The sequence below is a fragment of the Hylaeus volcanicus genome, chromosome 2 (assembly GCF_026283585.1).
Source record: "Hylaeus volcanicus isolate JK05 chromosome 2, UHH_iyHylVolc1.0_haploid, whole genome shotgun sequence".
In the NCBI taxonomy this organism is placed as follows: domain Eukaryota; kingdom Metazoa; phylum Arthropoda; class Insecta; order Hymenoptera; family Colletidae; genus Hylaeus; species Hylaeus volcanicus.
The window spans coordinates 7,006,941-7,026,476 of NC_071977.1; the positions used below are offsets into that span (position 1 = coordinate 7,006,941).

Below are 19,536 nucleotides of genomic sequence, written 5' to 3' on the forward strand. Positions count from 1 at the left end.
ATTGCCGACTGAAAGAGAGAAGCTTGGCTATCTCGAAAGTGAGCTTCTCGAAAACCCCCTGCTTTTCTACGTTACGGATTAGCTTCAAATTTTGTCCGTTCGTATGTTTGTGTCTTCGTTTGGTCCCAGTGTTAACTCTCCTCTTGGGTTCCCTCCCATTCAGGAAGCTCCAAGTCGTGACCTCCCCTTGCGAAACGACTCTCTCATCTGCTTTCGTTAATGGCTGCCGAGGAGGAACGGAGGAGAGACAGAGATGGTCCATGGTAACGAAACAAAGACCCCGTGATATCCAGCGGACGGTGAAAAAGCGTTGACCGATAACCGCGAAACGCCGTGGCCCGATAACGCGTCCGAGCGAATGGAGCGACTTAAAATGGCCGTTAAAAGTCGCGTTATTGTTTGCGAGCGCGTTTCGTAGCTCGTTCAGAAGAACCGAAATCGCATGGAGGCGCGTGGTTGACGTTTAATCGCCTGTCTAGATTTACGACAACCTCGGCCCTATTGCTGGCGCTATTGCGGTACAGCCGAGAGCCACTCTCCCTTGCCGTTTCGTTCCATCCTGGACTGCGCAGTCCACTCCAAACGGATGCCGATTCCCTCCGTTCCCTTGACCCACGATCCTCACCCGTCATTTTCCGATTGTAAATCGTAATCGCGTTTACCCTCGACGTCGACGCCGGTGTTTTGACAGCTCCCATTGCTCCTGTGCACCGGCTGACCGTTTCTAATAATATTCCTTTTACGACCCTTGGCGACCACTGTATCGACCCACAGAGGCTAGGCACGGTACGAAAGAGACTCTTAATTAAAAGGCAAGCGGTGTATTCGAAACTAGTCTTCGGAATAATACCACGTGATTCGGAGTCCTCGGAATGATCGCTATGGGTGAAGATCTCAGCCATCGATCAAAGTCACCAAAGAGACCCGTCCGTGGTAAACGCTATCGGTGTTCGAGTAGCGCACAAGTCGAGGCACGTAGATGGGATTAATTCTTATTTTTCCAACATCGCCTTTCTCTCAACGATCGCGAATTCTCGGTACATGCGTAATTCGTGGCGATTTCTACGCGTTTTTCGCGAGGCTGCGCAATCTCTTCTTGCGTCAAGCGTTTACGAAAAAATCCACGTATTTCTTTTCCACGAGAGTGCAGCAGAGTTTCGTTATTACGCTCCGATGTTTTTCTTTTTCTTTTTTTCGCGACTTGAGCGAGAGAATAAAGATATAAGGCTCGACAAGTATCGCTGGGATCGTTTTCCTCGATTTTGATATCGGAGCACCGCGATGTAGGTTTGATGGTCGTGATGGTCAACCTGATGCTGACATTAACAGCCGCGGAAGCGATTTATCGCTTCTCCGGTTATCGCATGGGGGACGAAAAGTATGGAAAGGAACCTAGGAATCCTTGGATACGACGCTGGAGCGATGACGTTAACGTGGGGTGTGCCCGGAAATGGAGAAAAAACACACCGGGAACTCCCTCGACGAAAATTCTGTTGGTATTTGTGGATTAAAACAGAGTTTCTCAAACTTTTTTTACTTCTAACACACTTTTCATCCTATATAATATAGCTTTGGTACATTTACATTCGTTCGTGACTATTCGATTAACACAACATTTGTTTGCATAATATGGGAAACGCTGAAATGAATGTCCAATGTGCACTATCATTAGTTCAAATTCGTTACCTTCAATTTTGTCTAATTATTTGAAGTACATAAAAAAAGCTTGCAAATGTAGTTTCTTAATAGCAGAAAAAGTATACATACTAACAATAAAACGTACTTATTACATCAAACGAAACAGAATACGTAGGTATAACGATAAGTGGAAAAAAAATATGTTGAGCAAACGCAACGTACAATTAAGTGCTATTATACACCTAACATTTAAGAGCATTAATTACCGTACCTTCGTATCTACCAATTACAAATAATTGACATTTATGCACGAGTAATGATTATTTTATGCCGTGCCCATTAAATTCTTCGTCTATGTCTTTTACGCGGACTGAAACTAGGCAATAAAATCCCGCGTGCATTCATCCGTTGAACAATTTCCAGAAATTTCCCACTATTGAAACCAGGCTGACGCAAACGTAGAACAACGTACTGTCAGAAAATATAATTGAGAAATTAAGACTGGGAGGATTAAATTACTGCCTACCGATACTCAATGGGCATCGATATATTCCTCGTGCTTTCTCGTTAGATTTTCCACTTTTCTTGCATAGCTCACATTTTCCCTCAGTTCGTCGTCCGTGGAAGGAGATAAGTTCCTTCTAATCCGAGATAATCGAAGCCTCGAAAGTTCGATTCCGCAGATTTCGAATAAATTCGCGAACTTAGAAGACAGCGAGACGCGATCGGAGCGCATTGATAGAGAATGTTGGCGGTTGGAACGGGGGTGGCGCCTCGAGGGGGAGTTGGGCAAACTTCCGCAATATTCCCGTCTACACGAGGAACGGCAAAGCCGCGTGCGGCGACCAAAAGCGGATATTAAACTTAATATATAGCCGCAATTAGGCGCAGGCCTTCGCCCTTCTCGTTTACAGGCTGCCGTGTTGCGCCACCGTGTCACTCTCCCGCCCTCGGGCAAACGGACCACCGGGTGTCAACCATAAGCTCCCTTTGTCCCTAAATCACTCCCAACCTACCGCTAATTAGCGAGAATTCTTAACCAGAAATTGCACGAATCCGAGCAATCACTGTCGCTGTTCCTGTTTGATCTTCCTCGGGTTGCGCGGCTCCCTTAATTGGAGCGACAGTTTTGACAGGCGACAGACGCGTTTGTTAATGGAAAGTATAATAGGCGACAGATCCAATCCGCCATTTTAGAAAAGTAACGCGATCTACGAGAAACCTCGTGTATCGAATGCTGGCCGATAGCAGCACTACCCCTCCTTTTACACGCACTCGAAAATATACACGAAAAACTTGTCGAGCAGATATTACGTAAAAACAATTTTAGTTTTAACGATTCGTTAATTTAATTTTATTAATTATAAATCGTAAACAAGAATCAATTTATCCTGTTTTTCGCGCACTGGCGGTCTGCGATAAATCGACCCACCGAGCGATAAGAAACGACGGTGTAGCCGGTAGCTAAAGGTTATCAATCGTGAGACTCGTAGACGCATATTACACGTTTCTGTCGTCGATTTTTTTAATCGCCCCGACTCCGGGGTTATCGGCGATTTTCGATCGAGGGTTATCACCTTCGCGGTCTTCGAAAATAACTGACCAACGGCTGACAGGAGATTTTCTTTCACGGTATGAAACGTTTCCACGTCTTCCATGGAACTTTACAGAAAAAACGAGACAAAGAAATAGAGAAACATTCGAAGGAGAGGAGAAGATGCATAAATTAAGTGTTTCCAAGAGCGAAGGGAGCCGGATGTCGAGGGGGTAGTCAAGCCTCGGAATTTTAAATATCAGAATTTCTTTAATCTTGCATTCCGAAGAAATAAAAGGCTAGTCCTCCGAAATTTCGATGAAGAATGAATACTTCAACCTGTATATGCTCGAACGAAATTTGTAAAAATCTCGAAGCCATTTCACGAAAGATTCCGAGGCGTTTCTATGCCACGAAGCGCATCGACCAAAATTCTGGCTCGGACAGTCCTTCGTCTAGAGGGGCGTGGAGGAAAGAAACGTCGGTTATCAATAAATTCCGCATGAGCATTAGCCTGATCCGACGAAATTATTGATAATGCTCGCGGCAGCGTTCGGTCAATAGGCCACGAATATTTATGGCGGCCAAAGTGCTGGGACAATCGGGTTCACCGGTGCTCGAGGAGCTCTCTGCTAGGAACAGAGAGGCTTGGAGATGGAGTAGGGAGGATGCAACGAAGGGTTTTCTGGCTGCTTGACTCGCCCCTGGCATGATGTGCCGCCAGCAGGATGGAATGGTTTTCCCTCTGGTTGCCAAGGTAACCTATGGCCCACCCTTCGAGGTTCAGCAACCACCCTGTGGCGCTGTGGCTGCACCAGCCCAGAATGTACGTGAGCTCCACGCACACCGATGCCTCGAAAAACCACGTTGGCCCCCGGCTCTCTCGCACACCGATCCCACGGCTGTTCCTTTGTACGCACCACCACACCTAACACCCTAGCCCAGAGATTCGTGTGCACCCAACGGCGACGGCGCGCACACACGTACACGCTGGAAGTCGATGAATCGTGGACCTCTCGCCGCTGCGAACGGCCATGCTGAATTCAATATCAGCATTCCCCGCGTTCCCTCCGAACATTTTTTTTTTGCTCTGTTTTGAATGATGAGGACCGGATGGCGGCTCGTCCCGCGTCGTTGGCTGCGTCCAGACGCTCGCGACAAGGCAGTTCGCGGGAAACCATAGGGAAATGGGGAAGAAAGACAACTCGAGAATTTCTCGCGACGACTTTTCAGGGATTTGCTGGATACTCGCGTGAATTTCCCCGGTAGTCGTTTCTCTTTATTCCAATTGCGCCTCGAGGATGAAAAGTTCCCTTCAACCAGCACCAGGAATAAGGCGAGAAGGATTCGCTTAAATATTTTAGAGGGCTTCCCGCGGTGTCTCGGTAGAAACTATTCTGTTGTAAAAAAAATAAGATCAATGAAAAGCTTTAGGAATATCGCTGAATGATTCAAAAGCCTGACTTCGCCGGTTGATATTATTTAAAGTAGGGAAGAAGTCAAGGTGATGTTCCGGTGTGCACCTCGACGAGACCGCGTGGAACACAAAATCTCGCTATCTTTTATTGGTCGGTAGCACGTATTTGCTTCATCACGAGGCAATAATATGGCCACTCAGCGTCTCGGTGAGAATGATGGTATTATGGCTGTCCGCTCATTGCACCGGAGGAACCGGTTTCTTAGCGACGAACCGAAAATACGAGTCCCCGCCTCCGATCCGTGCCGGCAGCCAAAAGGAAAATTATGCCCAAGCCAATTGCGAAAATTGCCGGCAAGAAATTTATCAAGCGTCTTTGTTACAATTTGTAACCGTTCCCTTTCGTTGCGCGAACTGAACGACGAACGGTCTATGCGCCATTTCAAATCATTCGCGTCGCAACAGACGTCTCTTATTGTACTGTTAACACGCTCGTCGCCATGTTGGCCATCGGTGACCGACACTTGGTGACTCCTACTGAAATATTAATAACGTTACAACGATTTATATTCGAGTGATTGCTACTACAATCGATGATAGCTTCGGAGGGAATGATACCATAATAAGAGATGTAATTACTGTTGGTAAATCGAGCAACCTAAATCATTTCTACTACTTAACCAACGTCTTTAGATTATGGATACTCTCAGCTGATTCTTTAATCTAGGAAGAGCATCGAAATTGATCCTTTCAAGTGAAATCAAAAAGTTTCCCTTTATCGAAGAGCTAAATGTGAAGGTGAACTTTGAAAGACACTGTCTTATTCTGTCATTTCAAACTTTTGTTCACAGTAGAACAGTAAAGTACGATCATCCAGAAACCTAAGATTCAAAAATCGTACTTTGAAATTACGGTTTAAATTTACGGTTGTTAGTTTAAGTATTAAATGCAATCGTTTCGCAATCACCAGAACGTGTTGTGAATTTTGAGGAAGCGAGCTTGGCAATAGGTAGAAGACAGCGCTTTCAGGTACAAGCCAGACGACAAGCACGAGTTTTTACCTGGTTAGTGCGCCAACGCGGTTCGATAGCTACCTAAACACCATAAAAAATTCAGCGAACCCTGCGCACACCCCGCTTTACGACTTTTTGACTCTGTTGGAAAAAGTTGGCCGAGCTAAAGGCATTCGAAGAAAGGGTTCGATTCGTGGACAATGGGGCACGAGACTTTTCACGGGGGAACTTTCTTTTTTTTTCGCTCTTCCGTTTTTACCTCCTTCAACCCCTGCAATAAACTGGCCCATCCGAAGGCGCTGCTTTTTTCGTTCCTGGAAAGAGAAAGCGAGGGAGAGAGTTAAGATTTGTGACTCTGCAAGAGACACGCAGGTCACTCAGCAGGAACACGGAAAAACTGAACATTACGTAACGAAAAAAAAACTGCCATAATCGAGTACTCCCGTTTTGTTGACCGGAAGGACCTCCAGCGAAATCGCTGGATTTCTATTGTCGAAGAAACGTGAAATACAGGGTAGTTTTATCGCGCAGCTAAATTAACAAAGTAAACGCTCTAGTTATTTACTAATGATCAACTAATAACTGCTGCTAGTTAGCAGGCAACAAACTCTTGGCCTTGAAAGCAAACCTCCATATTATCGCCTTCGTGCCTGCCCTTGTATGATAAAACAATCGTGAAATCAATCTGAATTATATTTTTTACCATTATGTACTTTGGAATTTTACTACATTCGCGTGAAAACAAATTGTCATGCATCAAAACAAGGGACAATGTGGATCCAAGTGCAGGCACGAAGGGGTTGAGCATCTTTCCCACCGTATGAGCGAATGAAACTCGTCTTCAAGAATCGAAGTATGCGTCAGCAAACAAAGCTTTTATTTTCGAACATATCCATGGCTACCATTTATCGTTTACGCAGCCGACCCTTTGCACTCCTTGCGCGCTTACATGGTAAGTCAACAGTCAACTTCTTCCGATAGGTTTTCAGTCAACGCGTTACCATTTTCTTTTTATACAAAAGTGTTATTATACAGGACGTCCTGTTAGAAAAGAATTCATGCCAGTGTATTCGCTGTTTTACGTGATAGAAAGAAACATTGTTTACAGAAGTTGAATAGTTTCTCAGTGAGTATTAGTTTGGAGGATCAACTTCAAGATTCAAATGGATCGTCCAGTTTCGTATTACTACAAAGACTGAGCGTTCTATTAAAAAATCGAAATTGACCTCCAGATCAGTGGATCCCAGCTACAAAGAAACTGTCACAAACTTTTGTAAGCGACGCTTCTCGCTATTATCGTGAACATCGAGGATATTAGAAATTGTTTCCAGCGGGACGCTCTGTGTTTCAAATGCTTGATTGTAACGGATATCCTTTTATTTCTTACGTAGTTGTCCAGGACCCGTACGAAACGCACGGTAAGTGATCGACGCGGCGAATTGACTGTGGGTAGTGCAAAGGGTTGAAAAGGCAGGATCGTGTCCTACATGAAAAAACTAACCTAGGCAAATCTGCGTTTCTGACGTTTCCAGGGCCGAACGGCTGTCCGAGGCGTAGGGGTCGGCAGACCTACACGCGGTTCCAGACCCTGGAGCTGGAGAAGGAATTCCACTTCAACCACTACCTGACGCGACGGCGGCGAATAGAGATCGCGCACGCCCTGTGCCTGACGGAACGGCAGATCAAGATCTGGTTCCAGAATCGGCGGATGAAGCTGAAGAAGGAGCTGAGGGCGGTGAAGGAGATCAACGAGCAGGCCAGGCGGGAACGGGAGGAGCAGGACATGATGAAGAAGCAGCAGGCGGAGAAGCAGGCGAAGATGCAGCAGGATCAGCAGAGCGCCGCCCTCCAGCATCAGCAGCAGCAGCATCACGTCAGCGGCCTGGACAAGACGCAGAGCGATCTTCTGAAGGCGGTCAGTAAGGTGCCCACATAGGAGACTTTGCTTGGCCGGTTGTCTTTCTTTTAAAGAAGAAACGAGAGACTGGACGCCGTACCGTAGATGGGCAGACATCGACGACGAGTAGCCGGTAAGGTCGCTTATGTAGAAGACCTTGACGAAAAGAAGCCGTACCTCTTCTTCCTCTTCCGAAGCCGACCAGGATTCCACGGGGGCTTCCCGAGTGATCTCTGTTCTCTTTTCCGTTTTGTACTCGAGGTGAAAAGAAAACGGGAAGAAACTTTTCGCGGGGGTTTGGGAGAAGGACTACTGAGACAGTGTGAATCGATAAGGGTAACAAAGAGGAGGAAGACGGAGGTAAACGTAGGCGCGCGACGATGTTTGGGAAGGCTTCGTCTGTCTCTTTTGGTTTCTTTTCTAACGGAAGAAAGGAACGAAGGGAGAAGCAGAATGCACGCAGAAAAAAACCGCAAATAATCGTATAGATCGTTAGACAACCCGTAGTAGAAACGCGAAGCGTAGAAGAAGTAAAGCACACCCTCAAACTACGTACTTATTTGGCTGGGCCAAAGGAGGACCTAGCCTGCGACTGATTCCTAGAACGTATAATGTATAATTGTTAATCGGGCGCTGCGCGACGAGTCACGAGCGACACCAACAGCAACAACAGGACGAGCAGTCGACGCGAGAAATGATAACTGCCAAGTACACACGAGGAGCCAACGATCGCGTCGGGAGATCATCGACGACCTAGAATTAGTTTAAACGAGCGGAAGCCGAAGGATTACAACGCCAGGCTGTCGGGAGATGTTGTTTACGGCAGTCGCCGACGAGACGATCAATTAATAGAGACGGAGAAGATCCGTCTGCGGTAGGGAGCAATTAAGCGAGGCTGTCGAAGAATTCGTCTAATTGCGCCGAACGATCAAGGGGAGCAAAGGGGTCGGCTCGTCGTCTCCGCCACGCGCGGGGAGCAAGAATGAAACGTTCACCGAAACGCCTGAGTTAGGAAAGATTCCCAAAACATCCAGGTCCAAACGTCATTCAATCAAGGGTTATTCCTCGAGATAGAGCCAAGACGAACATGACAGTATATACATCCTAAAGCAGATGGTTTTTGAGTTATTTGGATACGTTGAAACCAGAGAGCAAGGACAACCGAAGGCGCATGTGCTCCAACGTTCGCCAACGTTCGTCAAGGTTAGAACACATGTGCCACCGATAGCCTTGACTCTTCGTTCACACGTATCTTAGTATCTGAAGACCTCTGAATCTCGATACTCCCTTCGTGACATCCAGATACAAATTTTCAGTCCGTCTGGAACTGTCCACGGGAATATGCGATTCTTGTACACGGGAGTCACCGTTCCTCGAGTTCGAGGCGTCCTTTTCCTCGAGGTAGAGCCAAGGCAGCTCGCTCAGCTGTTCGCGATGCAACTCGTTGGAACGACGAATGTATCTTTCGAGGAATCGCATACTCCAGGTATCTCTCGGGTACGCATACCTTGTTCGGATACCGAGGCACGATCGCCTGGCAGACAGCTGCTGAACGGGCACACACGGTGATCCGCGGTGCTGGCCAACTTCTTTTGCCCCGAGAGGAATTTAGTGGTACAAATCGATGATGCCATTCGCCGAGCTCTCCTTTTACAGAGTTAATTAGCCGTGGTTTACGCTCGCGATTACCTCTCTCCGTGACTTCGCGTTGCAATTAGGCGAATTAACCGTCGCTACCGAGAATATCTCTTGGCGTTTCGACGTCAGCGCGAACCGCGCGGGAGTTTGCCGCGCTGACGCAAAAATCCTTTTGCCCTGGACCCGTTGCGGATCGGTGTTTCTTTTCCTTCTTGTTTTTTTTTTAAATTTCTTTTTTATTATTTTGTAACGTTCCCATGACCCCGATCGCGCATGCTCGCGAAACGTTTGAAAATCAACGGGAACACTGTACAGAGGGCGTCCAGGAAATCGTGGTACGATCGGCGAGGAGCAGATTCGTCGTGAAAAGGCAAGTACACCTTGGTCAAAGATGACTGCATACCTTAGCATATAAAAATATTACTATTCGTTGATAATCGTGACAAATAATCGTATACTTAACTTTGATAGCAATTGTTGGCATTGAATCTTGTTCTACTCGGTTGTATTACGATTTATCGAACACTCTCTAGAATTGCTCCGATTGGAAGAGTCAAGTCAATCGCTTGGCTTGTCGATACAGAGATCAATTGAACATTGAACCGTGAAAATTTATTTTTTTTACCAATCATAATGAAAGTTTGTCGACCACGATGAGCAGTACAGTGTTCGTCGATTTTACCTACGTTTCGCACAGTCGAAGTATTCCGTAAACTTCTCACACCCTCGGAAAGGAACGCCGAAAGGAGCTAGGAGCAATTTGATGGACAATTAGTTTCGACGAACGGGACAATATCGATTTTATAGAATCGAGAATTGGAATCTGAACGTTTTGGATAGAGTCGATTCGGGACAAGGCTGACTCGTCGACGAGCATCTGCATTCGTTTATATCGCTTCAGTTAGATCTCAGAGGATATCGCGCAAGGTATCGCTAAGGCTTTTATTAATACAAGATAACTTGTATAGAAAGCAGTACGTTTTCCATATTATCTAAGATAATTTATCGAAACGCCATCCGAGGATGTTTATCCTTAGTTGCATCGCGTTAACGATCCACGATATCGTCCACGGGGGAACTCGGAACGCGACGTTTCGTTGATAGAAATTTATTTTCCGATCCACGTTTTGTTTTCCCTTTCTATTAGTTTTGTTCTCTCTGAATAATGTTATTCGCTCACTTCGCGGGTGGTATGTTAATTATTTCTTCTGTTAATTTTACGTAGTGTTAACATAGTTTATATCGACGACCACATCGAATCGAACGGGATCGCTGGAAAGTACCGAACGACGATTTCGTCGAGTCTTTGCTTTTGAAAAAAAAGAAAAAAGATCTTCAATGTCTCGTTTCGTTTTCAATCTCTTATTACATCGTTTTATCGTTTCGCCCATCGTCCACGGGACAGCAACGTTAGACACACAGGTTTTCCAGGAAAAATGAAAGGGAGAAGGACTGAGAAATGACTACGAGAAAGCAGAGGTGGGCAAAATTCTTTCTTAGATCAAAATTTACTTCGCTATTCGTTGAGTAAAAATTAGTTTCAATTTCAGAACGAATTTACGTCACTTGAGTAAAGTGTTTAGTGGAACGAAGTTGTTATTGTTATCGGTTATTCGAATAAAAGTTTGCCCATCTCTGAAGGCGTGTTTAGACCAAAGTGCGAATGCTACTGCCGAGCACATGCGGTCTAAATGCTCCTCGAGCAGCAAACGCATGCGAGAGAAAGAACGACAGTAATGCAGACTCTCGTACAAAACAAAGACACATCACCGGACGAGTATCTCACTCTTAGTACATTAAATACGTAATTTGGTGTCAGGGTAGACCTTTTTCCATAGATATAGAAACCGTTGTTGCTATTACTTACGGTAGAATTCGCGAACAAAAAAGAAAGAAGAGGACAAGAGATAGAGAAACAGACGAAAAGATACGCAAACCTTCAGATTCTATAAATCATTACCTAATTATTTTTTGTCTCCTCCCCGTCAACGCGATTCGTACAAAGCATTCCGACCCCCATGTATCTCGATTCGCGTGTTGACCAGTGTTGTTTTTTTCTCTTTTTTTAATCGTTTTTAAGATAGTATATTTTTACGGTTAAGTTTGACGATACTTTGCGCTTCTGGATCTTCGATGAGTTGGCGTTTCCACGGAAAATGATCGAATGCTGAAAACTTATGTTACGTCGAAGATCGGTTGGCACTTTAATATTCCTGTTGAGCGTTTTTACCGTTGCTCGTAGTTCTTACTTCTCTTTTAGTATCTTCTTTTTTCTTCTTAAGCGTGAATCGTTAAGTTTCATCGGAACTCGTTCGCCGAGAATTATTTTAATTGACGTTCAAAGAATAGGACGCGTTGAAATATCGCGGAAAACATATACGTAACTCGAACCAAGAGATGGAGCAAGACGAAAACAATGAATTAATTTTTTTGCTCACGAAGGCGGGGAATCCGTTGTACGAATCGTCCAGTGACTATCTATTTACATGTAAAATCATAGTGTACACAATACCACATTATATACATATATATATATATACAAATATATATAAATATATATATGAACAAACGGGGAAAAAAATCTGTTGCACCGTGCTTTAAGGACAAAGAAACAAATGATTTTGATAGTAGCGTCGTAAGAATTTAGGATACGTATGACTCGTACGTAATTAAAACGAATAAACAATGATAGCGGAAGGCGATCAGGCTGCATAAGTGGATGGAGAGAAGTTGCTACGAAACGGTGAAAAAAATTAAATAATAAATAAGACTTTGTTTACGGTTCACACGGGGAAAGTATGGGAGAATTTTTAGGCCAGCGAGCACCTAAACTAAAATAGTGAAAAAAAAATGAATAAGTAATAGACACACGTCCGTAATCATGGCGAGATTAGCGTCGTTTTAGGGGAAATCTATAAGGGGAAAAAAAGATAAGTAAAAAGTGGATAGAAATTCATATTAAATACTGTACCGCTAATTAACTAAACTAAAGTACTATTATAAATAAATACTCCCGTACGTAAAGTTTAACGATTAAGCTCCGAGCATGCGAGTCCACGGACAAGATGTACTCGCGTTAATACTTCCTCCTACCTTCCAACACCCTCCCCCGCCCAATTCCTCGCCCCACATAGCGATGTACCAGTACATACCGTAATCGTAACGATGTTTTAACGTATAGTGGGCAAGATAAATCGATGCAAAGAAAGAAAATAAAAATACGCGAACGACGTAGAATATAATATAAACAAGTTTGTAAGGTACAAGTGTAGGTTGGCAGAAGGATAATCGACGTTTCGAGGGGAACGGGGGTATAGTTGCCGCTGGGCTCCCAATTACACTGACGCTGTTCGACGAACAAAGTAATTTGTTGGAGAAAATTTATTTCGTGGAAGAGACTTATCGAATCGTTATTTCTTTTTTAAAGTGTTCTCTATATCGCGACGTTGTAAATGTTACTTTTTGGTTTGCAGATATTTTATACATTCCCTTCGCCGTGATCGATTTGACTTGCACCGCGAAATCTCCGGAGCAATTGTCTCGACACGTCAAAGGGAGAATCGAAACGTATCGTACTTCTTTTTCGAAGGTTCGTCCAGAATATGGTTTGAAAAAAGAAAATATTTTCGCTTCTCATCGTACAATCGTGTGCACGGTTTCTTTCTTCGTCTCGTTCAACGTAAGTTCACAACATGGTATCACGTTTTCTAGAATTCGCAACTATATTTTCTTCGGACGAAAACAAAGATGCAACAACAGATACAGTGAACCCTCGATGAAACGACTCTGGTCGAGTTCGTTTCTGATCTTATATCAAGAAGAGGTAGCGGTTTTAGTTTAGAATTCCAATTAAATATCTTCGAGAGACCTATACAAATATCCCAGTGATTCAATGTCCTTCCCACTCTTGGAATTTATTCGCGTCGTTTTATCGAGGGAGGAATGCTATACACCCAGTCGTGACAGGACCGAAGGAAACCCATGAGAAAACGTCGATGCACAGAAGTCGTATTGTCGGTTCCGCTCCACGCAATCTCAGTTATCGAATTTTAAGGGGTGATAAAAAAAAAACGCGACGCGGTTCGTGGTCTCAGTTCGAGGGGATAATTTCTATTGTTCCGTCGAGCGATAGACGTGTGATCGCGCCTGAAACTTCTTCGGCTCAATGTATACGTAAAAAAAAAGAAGCGAAACAAAACAGAAGAAAAGTGAAATGAAATTAGGAAAGATGAAGAAAGAGTGGGAGTGAAAGGTTTTTAAGGGATGAAACGCACGTAAATGAGTTCCGAGAATCGGTGTAACTATTTGTAGAAAAGCTTTACGCGTGACTCTATTATACGAATTATTATTATTATCATTAAATAGTATCGTCGACATTATTTTTATTATGTTTAATTATATAACATAGTTACGGTCTTTTGATGTTAAAACTTCTCGCGTAACGCGGTCCGTTTCTCGATTAACTAAGAACGAAAATGGGGGAAAAAAAAGACGAACAGATTCACGGCAGCCAGGAAACGGGCCGGCGGAAGTGGCGGCGCCGATACGTCCGACAAATTAGGGATATACGTAAAAACTGCTAATTAATTATCAACGATTAGTAATCGGTCGAGGAGTTTGTACAGTACTCGCAGGAGGTGTGAGATTCGTAGCGGTCGTGTTATATACGTACGTATGCATTAAGTCTTAATCGTTAGTGACTGCAGATCGAATGGAAACAAAGGAAAAATGAAAAAAAAAAGACAGAACGAGAAGTGGGCCGAATTTAAGGCGCTTTTCTTTGGAGAAAGTCGTCGGGTGTTGTCTCGACCGAGCGAACGATTTAAGAACGATGGCGTTTCCGTTCCCTCCTTTCCTTTTCTCTTCGAGCTCGCCATTTCGTTTCCTGCCTTACGGTTCTCCTTCAGAGATGGGCGATATTCTTACAATAAAAACTATTTTCAGGATTACATTTTACGAATTTAAAACTCGTCGCAAAAGAATTCCATCCGCTTGATGATTTCACATACCTTCATTTGCGTGTAGACAAAAATACCAAGTACGACATGTACCCGAATCTCAACGAATCCAAAAAAAAACGTAATGTTGTCCATCTCTGGTCACGACGATCGTTGCTCCCAGTTGTAGTTTTGCCGATGTTTTGTTGATACGGAGCGTTGACACCGAGAGTTGCGCGTTTATTGCGTGTCAACCGACTGTTTGCGTTGTGTCTGCGTTTCCCCATTCGAAGAACGATCGACGTCGACGGAGACTTTTATCCCTTTTCTTTGTTAAGAAAACACGATTGTTTCTCTTTGTTGATTTTATGGGATCGAAGGGGATGGAGACGCGGATTGTAACACGCCACGGTTCCTGAAATCGTTCGAGCGAGTCGAGGCGGATCGGCGCGCGAGGCGAACAATTTCTAGATTAAAAGAAAACGCAAAAAAAAGTAATGTGCGGGCGCCGTCCACATACGAAGCTTTCTCGTCGGATAACCATTAAGCTACCTATGGCATCTACATTGTTATAGAATATTATTCCAAATAATTGACGCGTAATCATATCATATTAACGTTCATAACGCTTCCTCGTGCTCTCCCCCAACCCCCTCATCCCTTCGTCCCTCACCTCAAACGCCTCGCGAAACTTCCCCTCGTCGCTTTCCTTTACCCTTTCCCATTTCCCCGACGTCCAAACGATTTACTCGCTCTATTCTTACCATTTATTATAGATGTATCATATTGAACTTAAATAATATCGATTAGGTCTATACGTATACATATATACATATAGGGTTATTGAGAAAAGGAAACGCGAGGAAAGGAAACAACAAAGCGACACGAATAAACGTCAACGTAACATTGCGTTAGTAGTACAACTTTGCCCGACTTGCCAAAACTCGCGTAACCACGAATACAATTTACTCCTCTCGCGATGACGATGATGATGACGACGAAGATGATAACGAATAGAACACGGAAAACTTGCGTATGGCGTGGTAGATGCGCCCTCGAGGGTACACGAGCGCGAGCGCGCACGCCAAGACTTCTCTTATCCGAATTAAGGAAATAATGTAAAACGAACACTATAGAGTGTGGATTAACTAGAGCTTACGATCCTGTACTTGTATTAAAATTCACGTGTGCACGTGTCACGCGTAGTTTCGAAAAGACACGGGTCTTGTTCGAAGCTTGTTCTTCTTGTTCTCTTATATCATGTCCGTTTAAGGGCCTATGCAGACCGGAAAGCCAAGGGAACCGAAAGCACGCGTGCTCGAATCAAACGTTCGCCAACGTTCGCCAAGATACGAACGCATGTGCCTTCGGTTGCCTTGACTCTTCCATCCGTGTGCGTGTCACGTGAAATAACATTACGTGTCGCTATGCCTGTCACTTTAATTTCACCCTAATTACACGTGTATCCGTGCACACATGAAATATAGAAGGCTCTAGGCTCAAGCGTTACACGAAACGATGTCACAACGTTTTCGATGTGTAAGAATGATCGCTAGAGTGTTCACGACTAATGAACAGACAGAAAGTGAGAAGTGAGAGAGATTGATCGAAATCGTGCGAGTGGGAGCAAGAAGAAAGAGTGAAAGATTATGCGTGTGTGTGTGAAAGGGAATATCAGCAAGAATCGCGCCGTACTACATACATATATTCGTAAGATGGAAAACTCGACGAAAATTAAAGTTAGATTTATTCTTGACTAGATTGCGTACCGATCAATAATGGGAAAATTTACAAAAATGAACGAATGGTGTTATTTAATAACGAAGTGAGGAAAAAAAAAAGGAAGAATTTGTTATATTTTCTTTTTTACGTGTAAATCTGATTGTTTATTTATGAGCTGTTTATTTTACATATTTTTTCGTATATTTGTTTTTTGTTAATTGCGGAAAGAGAGAGAGAGAGAATGATAGAGGTACCGACGAGTGTCTGTCTTCATTTTTACGATAAAAGCAGCGCGATTATTTAAACGTGCGTTGATTATATTTAAACGAAATCGAAAGACGACGATTACGTTGCGTACCGCAGTGCGACCATCAGACCTCTTCGAGTCCTTCGTGCCATAAGGAAACTAAACGTGTATGATAGCGGTACGTGGAGAAACAATTCGATCGCCTTTCGAAATTTATAGAAAAAGCAGTGCGTTTGGTTATAAAATAATTATTTCTATTATATGTTTGTTTCTATTCTTCGTGTTAGGGAATCTTATGAAATCTGTTCGCGTGCGTTACACTTAGGAACGGAATTAGACGTAAGCGACGAGAAAAGGAATATTCAATGGCCATGGAAGCTTGTTCCTCTTGTTCGAAGAAAGTGTTCAGCGAGCTCGTTCCTCGGTGATGATGTTCGCTTACAACTGATTCCGGTTGTCGGTAGCCTGGTCAAGTGCTGGTGGTCTACTCTCTAAGTGTTGTTTCTTTCATTGGCAGCTGTCCCATTTTTCCACGCGTGCGTTGAATACTATTATTTTTACGACTCTTCTCTACGGTAGTTCCCTGCTCGCGAGCAACACCGTCGGTGTCATGGCGGCAGAGGTGGGCACGAGTTTATTAGAATTAGAGGCGACGAACAAAATTATTCGATTGGAGAGTTCAGTTTTAGCTTGTTCGTTGCGAGATACTTTATTTTACAATTCAATTGCTAGCTTTTTATGGATGGATGAAAAGTTACGTACTATTTTGTTCCATTTATGCAACACGATAAAGAGTCGTCCTTACTTTATTCGTTGCTTGAAATAATTTTATCCGGATGAGAATGTTGCCCATCTCTGGCCGCCGGTTAGTTTCTTAGCGGGTCGATGACGCCTCGAGAATTCCACGAGCGGAGAAGGGGTGAATTCCACCCCTGATTCGCCACCCCGGTGTATTCTGCGCGAAAAACGGAACATCCTGCTCTCCCAGTGGAACGATCGTGCGATTCTCAAAGCTCTGTTTGTTACGTTCCCGTCCCCTATTATTGTTCTGCGCCGTTTCGCGGGTTACTTAAGAATATTGTTTATCGTTTCGACGCGATCGAGCGAGAGCGGTGGTTTTGTTATTAGAAAAGTAAGTCGAACAGAATGATAATTAAAGGAAAAGAAAAAAAAAAGAAAAATAACTGAAAAGCTATGTAGAGCAGAGTTGAGCAGTGATTACGTTCGATTACCGATCGCTCAGTAATTACAATCGTGGATCACGATTTGCTCGACACTGACGTAGAGCCGGGTTAGTGCACATGTGTTTCTTTCGTTTCCCCACGAGTCCGACAGGACCATGGGATTTACGTTCGGATAAATTCTCTTTCGAGTGCTCGGACGCTTCGACGCGACGTACTGTGATCGTTATATCGTTTTCCCGCGCAAAAACGGAAGCCATTGTTCCTCATTTTTATCCCGTCTTTTGTACCAGTGCGATCGAGTTTCTTCCAGAGATGGGCAAAATTTCACTCTAATGGTAGAAAACGCGTATAACCAAACTTATACAGATTAATTCGCGACGTTTATTATTATTAAGTTTTTGTTCGTTCAGTGTGAGATACAATGTAATCTAAATTCAAACTATTATTCAACTTATAACAAACAGAACATTGTTTATTCGTTTCATATTCAGATAAGAATTTTGCTCGTCTCTGTGTCCGCCAACTCGCGAACCATTTGTCGGAAGAGTCGTGCGCGCACGTGCGCGTGCACTCACGCACACGCATACACATCCATTGTACGCGTCTACGCACCCTCATTGCGCAAAACACATACGTAAACGTACACGCAAACACTTACACGCATACACACCGTAAGAGGAAGAGAAAGAAAGGAAAAGAACGAAATATCGAATCCGAGAATTTAGGTCTTAATTATTGTCTCTTTGCTGTACCTACAATTAAACGAATGGAAAGCCGTGTATTACTTCAAGAGTTTCTTCGATGTAAATAATTAACACTACGTAAAAAAAAAGGTTAAACGTTTGCTCAGTGAGCGAGGAGCCGCGGTGATCGAAATAACAGATCAATCGATTACACTAATTCGATCGATCGCCCGTGAATCGGTAGCAGCCGCGGCTCATCGCGTGCCGCTGGATGATACCTAATTAATGTAATAACTATAACGATAAGAGAGCGTAGCTGTCCTTCAATACCTACCTACCACGTTAAGTAATAAAAGTAACGGAATAATGGAGTCTCTCATGTCTACCGACTACTTCAAGATTAGTATTATATACCCGTACGATGAAAGGTGACGACGACGAGGGTGGCGATTGACGACGACAACGACGACGACGACGACGACGATGACGACAGGCGAAAAGGTAATCCATTGACAATGAATGTAAATGTATCCATTTTCGAAACTTGATGTAGAATTATACTCATAAGCTATATCTATGATATACAAACGAAATAAAAGCGTATAGTAAATTACGGACGCTGTCGGTTTCATTGTTTTCCGAGCGCCCTTTGGATCCCAAGCTGCATCCCCCCGAGGACGAATGGATTTTAACGAAACCATTCCACCTTTCCTGGAATATATACCCTTCCATCCGTCCACGGAAGTTGGTTGTCTACGTATCTGCAAATTTTCTGGAATACAGAGCCTCTACTCCTAGGAAATGTTTTACTCCGCTCTTTTCGATAGACAGTGCGGAACGAAAGTAAGTAAACATTTTGTTTTTAATTAACGATTTCTTCCCAGCTAACTCGATTGACAAAATTTTATACGACGCAGGCACAATTTTAGTCCAGAATAAAAATAGAATGGCAGAAGAACGTGAAATTGTACGGAAGAAAATACGGATATTTATATACAATGTGCAAACGAAGAGCGCGTTAGAGCGATATTTAGAATCGTTTGCGACCGGGGTCGACACTCCAGGGCTAATTCGAGCAGCATCGAAGTTTACGTCTCGATAGCTCGTTTTCAGCCACTGGGATATATATGCCAGGGGGGCTATGGTCGCAGCCCTCGCAAAACTCACCCCATCTCGGCGCGTTTTCGCCACTTTTACGCTCGGAGGGGCGGAACATTGAAATGGAGGCATCGAGTGGTCGCGTATGGCTGCAGATATTCCGAAATAACCGTATCGGTTTATGCGCCATGGTTCCCCAGGTCCTCTTTCGATGCGCAAGTCACCCATTTGCCTTGCAATCTCGATGTCCATTCGCCGATCTTAACCTGTATTGTTCGCTGCTCGGTCTACACGCCCGCTGGCGAATCCTTCGGGGAATTTTCTACAGTTCCCTCTCGAAGATTCATCCCTGATAGCGATAGGGTTCCTAGCTCCGCGATTTTCACCCTCTGCCTCTTTGTTTTAGAGTCATCTTCAATTTTAGGATAGGTTCTCGTCATTATTTATTAAAAATATCTCTACTGTTTAACGAATTCAATCTTGGCATTCTAAAACTGACGGTCGTTGAATATTTGTCTAACCCAGAAA

General features: G+C 43.9%; 1 protein-coding gene across 1 annotated transcript in view; it reads left to right on the top strand.

The window, feature by feature from the left end:
- LOC128872458 (homeobox protein abdominal-A homolog) overlaps nt 1-18,523 on the top strand; it is a 53,138-nt gene extending 34,615 nt beyond the window's left edge. The window contains exon 3 of the mRNA XM_054115152.1: nt 7,135-18,523. Coding sequence (XP_053971127.1) covers nt 7,135-7,538 — 404 coding nt within the window. The 3' untranslated portion in view covers nt 7,539-18,523. The remainder of the gene's footprint in view (nt 1-7,134) is intronic.
- The last annotated feature ends 1,013 nt before the right edge of the window (nt 18,524-19,536 follow it).